Genomic DNA, 12041 nt, shown 5'->3' with positions numbered 1-12041 from the left:
TTTTTTGTCTTTTTGAGACAGGGTCTCACTATGCAGTTCAGGCTAGCCTTGAGCTCACTTTGTAGCTGGTCTCAAAATTGCAAAGTTCCTCCTGCCTCAGCTTCCCAAGTGCTGGGATTACAGGCATGCACTACCAGTCTTGGCTACGTCATTGACTTCTGTGGTCTGCAGTTTCTAAGCTAAGCGCTCTCTGGAGTTCCTGCCAATGCTCCTTTTTCTCACTGGCATCTTTGCGTAACACTTTGAGAGATGACCATCACAATTTAAGTGCTCTTCAGTTTACGGACTGAAGACTGCCCAAGCAGTTAGGGAAGATGCTGTTGGGCTCTGGGTCTTATCGTTAGTATGGTGCTTGTCTGCCATAGTGGAAGATACCACCATTACCTCAGAGTGCCAAAGCCTGACAGTGCTGTTCCAGAAGCTGGGGAGGAGAGGGCAGAGCAGGAGCTGTGAATGCACTGAGCGTAGATGTGGTACAGAGTGCATGCCAGGGGGAAGGATGAGAAAGCAGCCTCCTTACTAAGCACCAGTACTGTCTAAGAAACTCCCAGTCGTGGGCTCACTGGGAAACTACCTAAGGTAGGTAGGTAGATAGATAGATAGATGGAGTGGGGGGGGGGGAGGTTCTTGTGAGGCAGGGTCTCATTATGCAGTTCAGGCTGGCCTTAAGCTCACTTTGTAGTCCGGATTGGCCTTGAACTCAAAGTGGTCCTCCTGTCTCAGCCTCCTGAATGCTGGAATTACAGGCATTTGCCACCACACCAGGCCCACCTAAGATACAAATTGTGTTTTATTTAGTTAGGTTTCAGTTTCATAGGATTTCTGGTAACACACCAGATAACATCTCCTGGTGTTCAGGGCACTATTAGTACGTAAGAGAACTGAAATCTGTTCGCAGGTGGGTTTCTTAGTGAGTGCACCTCTTCTGTGTTCACCTTAAAGATGAAGGTGAACATGTTGGTACATGTTATCCTAAATTAAGATACACCTAAGTGTACCGTGCCAGTTTCTTTATATGCAACTCACTTATTTCATATATAATATTCTATGAAGTATACAAAATGATTTTTGAAAGTTCTTTAATGCACACCTTGCACTTGAGAGACTGAGGCAGGAGGATCACTGTGAGCTCAAAGCCAGCCTGAACTATGTAATGAAACTTGTCTCAAAAAACAAAAAAGCAATTACTAGTTGTGAAACATAAACTAGAATAAAAACACATTAAAAATATAATATGGGAATATCAGAAAAGAAAAAAGTTACATTCAAGAAATATTTAGAAAATGAGTTATTTTTGTGGCTTTGGATTAAACCAAGAGCTTTCTGAGTTTTAGTATTATTGAGATAGCTCCCTAATACCTGACTCAGAATGGATTAAATGGGTGTTCTTTGAGTGCATTTAACAAATAATGAGTCAAAATAGGCCGTTAATTAACACTGAGGAAGGAGCCCACTATTATAGTTTACTTTCTCTCAGTTGATGCTCTGAATATATTACAGCTTTGTACTTAGTACAAAACGAAGCATGTCTTCTATCAGTCCTTAAATAACATAATTAGCAAATGCCATAAATTTATCATCTGGCAGTTAGTGTGGCGGAGTGCAGAACTGGGTTCGCTGGAACCAGAATACAAAGAGAAATTTGTTGAACACTAAGAGACCACTATGTGCAAGGCCTTTGGCTGTGTTAAGGCAAGGGCGGGCTGATCATACTGCTGTGCTGCCTAGGAGGTGCGAGCACCGTCCCGCTGCGCAGCTGCCATTGATTCAGTCAGTGCGCCGTGCAGGTGCCCTCTGCATGGGGCTTTCGTTTCTGTCTTTAGCCGACTGAGAAGATGGAGGGCCACTCTGCAATACTGTGGGATTGGCCTGAAGCACAGAAGTCCACATCGCTGTGCCCCTTATAGATACCCAGCCTTGGGTTGGCTTCTGCCAGGATTTTGTGTATAAGTCAGCAGGTCCCTACAGAATCTGATCGTCTGAGAATGGATGCTGACATTTTATGTTATGTTATGTTATGTTATGTTATGTTATGTTATGTTATAGTTTCTTCCTTGACTTAGCTAAATCTCCTTTGTTTAGTTTGTTTTAGAAATTATGGACAGGAAGTTTTTCATTATTTACCAGAACCAGTAGTTGTAACTGTTTAAGAAAAAAAAAAAATGTTGAAGGTTGCCAAAGGAGTCTCTAAGAAAGGTTGGGAAGAGGCAGAATTAGAAGGAAGTAAAGCAAGCAGGATTGAGAACTAATAGAGTCACATCCGTAAATGTTTGCAGGTTTGATATTACCTCTTCAGCTTAAAGAAATAATAATTGTTTGTTCATTTCCTATGTAGATTTTATTTAAAAAAACACAAAAGTATTTGTTCTTTTTCCCCCTTCCTGGTTCACAGGTGCTACTTTTACTGACTGGTTTACCTCTTATGTCAGGAATGTTGTATCAGGTGGCTTCCCCATCATCAGAGACCAAATTTTCAGGTATTACATTTGGGGCTTTTTGGATTACAATGATTATAAATTGAAAAAACATCCATCACAGATCATGAAATGAAGTTCCCATGGTTAATAACAGCTCATTATCTTAAATTTCACTCTTTTATTTTCACTGCAAAAGTAAGACATTCAAACTTTTTTTTTTTTTAATTGGTACCGGGGATCAAACTCATGACTGCCTGCTTGTAAGGCAGGCGCTTATGCCGCTGAGCTAAATCCCCAGCCCTGACATTCAAACTCTTAGTGAGTACTTTTCTTTCTTTGAACAATTAAGAGAAAAAAACTTTATTTTTAAAAGCAGACACTGTGGCTTGTTAGCAGCTATGTAGTTTCTCTGAAAAAAATCTAAAGACTATTTGGTAATTAATAGAATTAGTATGACTAGCAAGGCAGAAACTATACCTCCTGCCAAATATTATATATTATCTTTAAAGGGAACATTCAGGCGTTGTAATTAGTATTAGAGGTGGTATTAGTTCAGAGTAGCCTTTGTAGCAGAAATAATAAAGTAATTAGGTATACACTGTGGGCTTAGGTTAAAGGCAGGGCATGAGACTCAGTATACTTACATATTTTTTATTATCATAGCCACCATCTAGCAGATGTAGTTGGGTTTTCAGATGACTCTAAAATTTTCTTAGCTATGAAAATTAAGATAAGCTCTTTTAAAAACTAATTAGCAATGCATTATTTGAACCACTGTTGTTGATCCTTGATTGTCATTACTGAACCAAGGTTTTGTTTCTAATTTTCTTCTAACTTTAATAAGACTATACCTAAATATAATTTATATTTTTGGCCTTATAAAGTGTAAGGAAACTATTGTGCATTTATCTTTAAACCTTTAGTCTTACAGAGTTGAAATTCCTTTAAAATGTTTAATTTTTAAAATTTCTAGATATGTTCATGACCCAGAGTGTGTAGCAACAACTGGGGATATTACAGTTTCTGTTTCTACGTCGTTTCTGCCAGAACTCAGCTCTGTACACCCACCCCACTATTTCTTCACATACAGAATCAGGTGAGAGCATTAAATGGAGTCGCCTTTCAGTTATAGTGGGATGTAGCCTGTGGATACGCTGTTGTGCTGGTTGACATACATAAAATACATTTGGAGGATTTTTTGTTTGTTTGTTTCCATTTTTTGTTTTGTTTTGGAGTGATAGAGATCAAAGCCAGGGCCTTAGGCATGCAGGGAAGCACTCTAACCACTGAGTAAAATGCACTTTAAATGATGGGTTCTTCCTGAAGTTTGGAAGAAAGTACATTTTTCTACATTACAGTGTTATAAAGGACTTTCTATTAATCTCTGTGTTACCTATGTGGTGCACATGTACTAGGTAGAAAGTATTGTTCAGGGTACTGTAGGAAGTAGGTCATGAAGTTGTATTCATCAAAGATCTACCTGTGTTACAGCTGTAATGTACTTTAGAAACTCAAATTGACAAATGTGAAGTTATTTTAAATTGTACCTGACCCACCTATATTCAATTAAAAATCTAGTGTTCACTAAGTGCTTTATATATGTCATGCCTGGTGTGAGGCACTGGATTTGATTAAATAGAAACAAGTATTTCATATTCACTTTAGTTAGAACTATTTTACGCTATAAGAACAACTCATTGCTCCAAGGAATTAAATACTTAAAATACATACTTACATATTTTGTAATATGGCATATGTGTACAATGTGCTTGCATTCTATATTATTTTAATAATAATACAGTTGCCAAGGAAGCATTGTAAGATTTGGGTATTGTATATAGCCTTTGATATGTCTAAATATAGGTAAAAACATTTGTTGTGTAATCGTTCAGTTTATATCCTGCCTAGGATTGTAGCATGGTTAAAATAAAGTCACCCACATGTGCTTTTAGGAGAGGATACACAAAGGGAAAATAAGAGACAAACTCCGAGGGAAAAGGAGGAATTATAGTATGGCTGTCAAAGTTAAACGGAGTAACTTGTATTGTTTTGCTTTGAACTTTTTAGAAGCTAATGGAAAAAAGAATTGGGTCACATAGTTTGTTGTGCTTTAGAAGTCATGGCACTGTATTCTAGGAAGCATTCATCAAGCAGGGTTGTTGTCACCATTGTTTTTGTACATATTTATGTTGCCCTTTCTATTGTGGCTCCTCACTGAAATTGTGTGAATTGAGTGAAAGCATTTCTGTGGCTAATTAAGACAGTATCTTGGAGAACTTAGAAAAATAATTGTCTAACAGACTTGGATGGGGTTTTAAAATTTCCTTTGGGAATTTCCCTCGTTTAATGCTAGTTCAGAAAACAAAGCACATGGGGGAGATTTGTGTCTTTACCACACCACTCCTTTCTCCAGGATCGAAATGTCAAAGGATGCACTTCCTGAGAAGGCTTGTCAGCTGGACAGTCGCTACTGGAGAATAACAAATGCTAAAGGAGATGTAGAAGAAGTTCAAGGACCTGGAGTCGTTGGTATGTAACTCACCATTTAGGTTTATACATCAGTCGCTTCAAAGATTTTTTAAAATTTACATCCATAAATGGAAAGTATACAGAACGTTAGCCTATAAGTTTTGTCTCTTAAAATGTTAACTTTTCTATAAGTTACAGCAAACTCAGTTATTCAGGTACTGATTTCTCTTTCTATGGACCACCTGGAGTTTCTTATTTTTTTGTTCTTTTTTTTTTTTTTTTTAAACTGGTTAACTTATTGTATTCTGGGTTAGATGGATAGGATAGAAATAAATTTCATATTCAGACTTAATTTTGGGGAAAGATTTTCAAATTAAAATAACAGATTTTTATTATTTCAATTTTGTTTACTTTAAGACCAATTGTCATTGGCATTTTTTTAAAAAAGAGGTAGGATATACCCTAAGTCTGAACTGTTGTCCTTTTTAGGGTTGAAAATGTGCTTCAGGGGTTGAGGATATAGCTCGGTGATGCAGCACCTGCCTGGCAAGGGCGAGGTCCTGGATTTGATTCCTGGTACCTACCAGAGAAAATGTGCTGCAGGAAAATAACATGTCCTTCTGTTATCAGTCCTAAGCATCTACAGAATTCACTTTAAAGTTTTCTAATTTATTGCCATGTATAGATTAACAGTCTGCATGAATTTGTCTTAGATTTACTTGAAAACTAGTGAATTTTATTAAAGTCATAATTCCTGATGTCATTTGGTGCATTGGTGTGAAGATCTCCCCTGTGACTGGCATTTTGTCTGGTCCAAATTCTTAGCATGCATCTTCATGACTTTATGTTTTAGTTTCTTGCTTCTGGTAAGTATGGGACATCTTTATTACTCATGTCTTAAAGATTGTTATATTTAAGGCCTGAAAGCTCTTTGGGAAAAATGTGTAGTTTTTGTTTTGTTTTGTTTTACTAGATGTTACCCACTGGTTTGTAGAGAATTTAAGAAATCAGAAAATATATCGAGGCATAAAGTAGTTGCTTATAATCCCATCACCATTAACATTTTGTTTTATCTCCTTCTAGGCTCTTTTCTAACTGTACATTTCCTTTTACATAATTTGTATCATAGTGTTACAGAAAACATATCTTATTTACTGTAATGAGCTGATTTTTATACTTTGGTTTATTGTTATTGGTTACTCTGCAGGTGAATTCCCAATCATCAGCCCAGGTCGGGTATATGAATATACAAGCTGTACCACATTCTCTACAACATCAGGATACATGGAAGGATATTATACCTTCCATTTTCTTTACTTTAAAGACAAGATCTTTAATGTTGCAATTCCTCGATTCCATATGGCATGTCCGACATTCAGGGTGTCTATAGCCCGATTGGTAAGTTAAATTTTCCTTTAGTGCTGATTTATGTAACTTTGTAGAATTAACTCTATAGAGCATTTTTGTTTAGGCAGATAAGTGATTTATAAACGAATTCCAGAGAACCCTGAACATTCTAAGACAGTGCCTTGGGGATCCTGTGAATACGCTGGGAGAGGTGAACAACAGGTCTGCTAAGCTCCCTACTCTTCAACTGGAGAAACTTGCCTATTACCTGTTTTAAAGATTCAACTTTTCCACTGTTTCCAAAGCCAGTTCTGTGGCTTAGATATATTAAAATTTGAGATGTGCCACATTAGAAGTGGCTTTATTTCATTAAGACTAGGTAAACAATTTTCTACTTTGTTTGCTAAAACTCCCTATTTAGTAAAATAAACAGGCATCCTATAAAGATCATTGCAAAGAGGATTTAATGGTAGGCTTGTAGTTTTCACAGTCTCTTCCAGAGATGATTTCTCAAGTCAATGAGGTATATTTTTAAAACCCTGTTTTAGGATTACTTTTGACGGGTATAACAGTAACCCCAATCTTATGAATTGAAATGGTTAAGAGAAATGATTAAGCTTCAAATTACATAATGGAAATAAAATGTGAATTGTATATCCTAAGTGCAACTGAACTGTGGGCATTGAATATTCCAAAAATGCTCCTTTAACTCTTGAAATGGTCCTAGTGGGTGAGTCTGAAATAAGTCTGAGGCATGACATTAACCTTACCCTGAGATGACACGTTCTCAAGTCCCATTTGGAGTGGAAAGGATAACGATGAGCCTTTAGAACATTATACCTGTTTTATGAGGAAAAGGGCCTATAGTCTGGTTTTGTGAGTGAAGTTTTAGCTCTCTTTCCCAATGGAGGAATGTTGGAAATTGTATTTCTAGTCCTAGGAGTTTACTACTTCCTGTAACAGACTGCAGTTATGGACCAATCTAGCATCTATGTGAGATCGGTGTCATGTCACCCTCGATTGATTGATGATCATCGAGAAAGATGTCTGTCTGGGACTGGAATTTTTTTTGTGGGAAAAATTTAAAATATATAATTTCTTTAATATTCATATTTTCTATTTCTTCTTGTTTCAGTTATGATAATTTGTGCCTTTCAAGGAATTTGTCCATTTCATCTAAATGTTGAATTTATTGGCATAAAGTTATTCACAGTATTCCCTTGATATCCTTTTAGTGGCGACAAAAGCTATAGTCACATGTCCTCTTTTGTTCTCAATATTGGTGACATATCTTCTCTGTTCATCACATGATTATTATCACTTCTGTTGATCACTTAATGGTTTGGATTTCACTAATTTTTCTCTATTGTTTGCTTTCCATTTCATTGATTTTTTTCCAGTGGTCTTTATTTGTCTTGGAATTACTTTGGGTTTAATTTTGTTCTTTTGCTAGCTTTATAAAGTAGACATTATTAGACTTTTCATCTCTAAGTACTATTATAGCTGTAGTTCACAAATTTTGATATGTTTTTGTTAACATTTAGTTCAAAATAGTCTCAGATTTCCTTTGTAACTTAACTTTGGTCCATGACTTTTTAAGAAATGTACTAATTTCCAAATATTTAGGAACTTTTCAGTTATCTTTTGGTTATTGATTTCTAATTTTATTGTGATTAAAAGATTTACTCTGTATTTTTAATACTTTTATATGTTTTATTGCTCAACATGTGAAGAATTTACATATCTTGGTAAATGATTTTTGTGTATTTAAAAAGAATGTATATTGTGACATTTGGGGAAATATTAGTCTATTAATACAGGTCAAAGTGATTGGTTGGTTGATGGTGTTTTTCAAATCATCTGTATATTTATACTTTTTCCAGTCTTCGTTCTGTCAACTACTAAAAAAGATGTTGAAATTTCCAGAATTACAGCTTTGTTGGATTAAGTTCCATCAGATTTGCCTCATATATTTTGAAGCTTTATAATTGTGTGTAAATATGCTTAGGATTATTATGTCTTTTTGATGAAGTTGTTCTTGTATCTATTATCTATTATCTCTTTATTCATCTCTGATAACATTCCTTGTCTTAAAGCTTAAAAGGCCTTGGGGTTTGTTTAGGCAGGGAGTGGAGCTCCTGTTGGGTCAGCTTGATCCTTTTGAGGCTTATTTTTCATATTAGGGTAGGTGTAAAATAGTCCTTAGTTAAGGACAGTGGTTCTCAAGCATTCCAGTCTCCTGGTCCCCTTGGATGCTTAACTGAGGAATCCAAAGAATTTTTTTACATGGCTTATATCAGTATTTACTATATTTGAAATTAAAACTGAGAAGTTGTATAATACATTCTTATCAATTCCTTTTAAAATTACAGTAAATAAACCTGTTACATATTCAACCCTCACTTAATTATGTATTTATTAGTTTAGTTTTCTCCTAACCACAAGTAAACATAAAATCTTGACCTGCCTTAAAATGTTTTCTCTCACGATGACAGATCAATAAACAGAAATGGGAAATTCTGGACTTATAATCAATATTAAGAAGGCAATAGGGATTGCCTTTGTCAATTTGTTGCGTGTTTATCAGTTTTCTTGATGTGGAAGTTGAATCATTCTCCTTTTTTGTCCTTTACCAGTCTGATTAGTATACTTCAGTATTTCCTTTCTCTTTGTACTTCGCCACTTCAAAATACATTTTTTGGTTAGTCAAATGCTTTTTCTGGGTGGTTTATTGTGCTTGTTGGAGGGCCCCGTCGAGGCTCCCAGCTGCTTGCTTATTTCCATTCTTGTTCTATGTTCCTCTTTCCATCTGCTGTTAGTGTATGTAACCTTCTATCTCTGTGCCCCTATTGTTAGACATACTGATTCCTCCAACAGTTTTCTTCATTAAATAATTAATAATCATACCACCTGGACATCATGTTTTAGCATTTCCAAAGTCTGTCTTCCCACCTTTTGGCCCTCTTACAGAATCTTAAAGCCTGCAGTCCTTAAATTAAAAAATATATTTATGTCCAAAGATTCAATTAATGGGATATCTTACAAGTCATTCCTGTGTATAGTCTGATTGTCATTTTTGTGTTATAATAAATTCTCTTGCATTATCTGTTCCTTCAACAAACATTTGAGTACTGTAACAATATAATCAAGACCTGTGTCTTGTGACTTTAATTGAACGAGACAAAGTATGGCAAACACTGTATACTCGTGCCAAGCAGTAACAAGTATTATGGAGAAAAATCAAAGTACGGGAGAAGAGCAGTGTCCTGCTGGGTTCTGATGAGAAGATGTGTTAGAAGAGGCCTCAGTGCTGTGTAAGCTAAGGTGCAAAAGGACTGGAGGGGAGCAGGTGGATGCGTGGAGAAGAGTATTCAGTGGAAGCAGCAAGTGCTAGAATGTGTTTGGTTTGAAACAGGAAGCTGGGTGCAGCCAGTGAGGGGAGCAGCTGGAGATGAGATTGGAGGGATGGTGGGGTGCTGGGTCATGTGACCTCATAAAAGCTTGGCCAGAGGGCTTTTGCCGATGAGATGCTCCAAGTGTCCCAGAGCTTCTCAGATTACCAACTAGGTCCAGTGTAGCAGCTCTTCTCATGGAGTCTTTGAGAGAACATTGACAGGTGTCTAAGGGAAGGCTTGCTTAGAGACTGTTTAAGCAGAACTAAAGTTTCTAGGAGACACTCATGTCTTGTGTTCAAGACACTTCTGCTTCCTCTTCTAAAGCTTCCAACAAGTGAATTTAAACAGAGACTACCCTTTTCATACAGTGTGGGCTGACATTAGTGATACTCGTGAATTGGCTAAGTGACTCTGATTCTGAGGCTAAGTTAGGAAAAGGCAGTGCACCTTCAGCACCTTCAGCCTAGCTCGCTCTCCTGGAATGTGCCTTGGCGTCCTGAGCCACTTCCCATGTAAAAAGTCCAGCTGCCAGGAAGCCGCCATGCTGGAGAGACCATGTAGAGATGCTCCGTAGAAAGAAAAGGAGGCGCGCGGGAGCCCCAGCTGTTTCAGTCTCCAGATGGGTGGATCATCCCAGCCCTGGTACCTGACATATGAGTGAAGAACCCTTCGAGGTGATGCCAGTTCCAGCCATCTGACAACGACATGAGAGACCTCAAGCCGGAACTGGCCCATTGAGAACTTCCCAAATACCCAACCCACAAGAACCAGGAGAGATAATAAATGACTGTTGTTTGAGCTACTGAAATAATAAAAATAATTTGTTTTAAAGTTGAGGCTACTGATGTTTGAATTAAAACATGTCTTTGTAGTAGAAGTTTTAATAAAAAGCTTTCAGATTTCTTGTTGACAGTGCATAAAAGTTACCAGTAGAGGTCCTACCTAATGCTTTTACCTCTTTTCTGTAAACAGATAAGTTAATAAATGTATTTAATGTATTGGGATGTAAGTTGAGCAAAACTTTATCTTTGATCTTTAGGAGGAGTGGAGTTTATTTGTTACCTTGAATGAACAACCACCATGTGAAAACTGAGTGCGTCCTAATGAAATATGTTTACTGTTAGAACCATACTGAGCATTATTGATACTGTATACACTCCGGTGTCTTGCACCAGCATGTGCAGTATGCAGTTGTACTGTTAAAATGTCTATAAAAACTGGTAGACAGCTTGTCGTGTTGTTGGTATTCTAGATCAGCAAAAATCTGCCAAATTACTTGATGGCATCCTTCTTATCAAAAGATTGTTTTCTTTTTCAAGGAAATGGGTCCTGATGGATACGAAGAGATGGACGAGGAAGAGGAGGAGGAGGAGGAAGAAGATGATGATTCAGCAGACATGGATGAGTCAGATGAGGAGGAGGAGGAGGAGGAGGAGGAGAGGCGGAGGAGAGTCTTCGACGTCCCCATCCGCAGACGCCGCTGCTCACGCCTGTTTTAGCCAGGCTTCTGCTGAGGGAAATGCTGGGATGGCGCTAGCCTGTTTAGTAGATTTCTTAATAATGTAAATAACTGCACTGTGCTCAGCATATAGCGGGGAACTAGCATGAAATATTGTCTCTGGCCCTGGGCCCTGCGACACTACACTAGGAATTGGATTGTTTTGGTTTGCTTTGTGCAGCTTTGAGGTAGAGGAGAAAACAGGAATCCGCCCCCCCACCCCCTCCAGAAGTCAATGCAGAAACTGTTCTCTAGTTACGTTTCCTTGTTTAAAAATATTTTCTACTTAACAGTAGACAAATGGGGAGAAACTTTGTTTTGAATAAGGACTTAAAATGTAGCAGAAATACCTACACAAGGATAGAAAACCTGTGTGATTGAATGCTCTGTGGAAAGACTTCTTATTGAGAAATGAACACACTTTGTAATTCGGCTAATCCATTTCGTGAGTCCTAATATTTTGTACTCACAGGGAACTGACTGAACTTGCCTTGTCCTTTCTTAGTCTGTCCTTGAATTTAAAGTCTTCATCACTACAGCCTTGAATTTAAAGTCTTCAGCGTGGTGACTTTGAATGTAAGTTAATATCCTCACACTATGACCTTCATCAGATTATTTACAGTTGCATTATTTTTAAAATGTAGTGTGTAAAAGTATGTAATGTGTTGTCCATTAACAAAAGATTCTTCACAATGTCTCATGTAGTCGAAACTTGTAAATACTGCTTCCATTTTGTTTCTGCTTTATATACCTGACTGTCTAACTTTGTGATAAATGACATGAATCTTATGTTAGGTTTAAGAACGTTTTCCTGAAATGTGGATTTTTATTTTGTAATTATATAATTGAGAGTTTGGAATGAAATCCTTCAAGTGTCAAAAACACACTTTAAAACAAAATTTGGTTCCCATCCTA

At 37.2% G+C, this 12041-nt stretch overlaps 1 protein-coding gene across 2 annotated transcripts in view; it reads left to right on the top strand.

Moving 5' to 3' along the window:
- The window catches only part of Fbxo3 (F-box protein 3), a 27617-nt gene extending 15576 nt beyond the window's left edge, over positions 1-12041 (top strand). Inside the window, exons 7-11 of one of the 2 annotated variants that reach the window (XM_063227756.1) lie at positions 2393-2477; positions 3391-3513; positions 4831-4946; positions 6094-6284; positions 10948-12041. In XM_063227756.1, the coding sequence (XP_063083826.1) occupies positions 2393-2477; positions 3391-3513; positions 4831-4946; positions 6094-6284; positions 10948-11127 (695 nt within the window). In that variant the 3' untranslated portion in view covers positions 11128-12041. Of the gene's footprint in view, positions 1-2392; positions 2478-3390; positions 3514-4830; positions 4947-6093; positions 6285-7368; positions 10460-10947 lie in introns of those variants that run through there. The other variant, XM_063227757.1, reaches the window with a different exon arrangement.

Source organism: Cavia porcellus, unplaced genomic scaffold (genome assembly GCF_034190915.1).
Source record: "Cavia porcellus strain 051 isolate PalLab524CR breed Dunkin Hartley unplaced genomic scaffold, mCavPor4.1 scaffold_17, whole genome shotgun sequence".
NCBI classification, from domain to species: Eukaryota; Metazoa; Chordata; class Mammalia; order Rodentia; family Caviidae; genus Cavia; species Cavia porcellus.
Note: the sequence above shows the minus strand (reverse complement) of the source record. Positions and strands in the feature narration are given on the sequence as shown.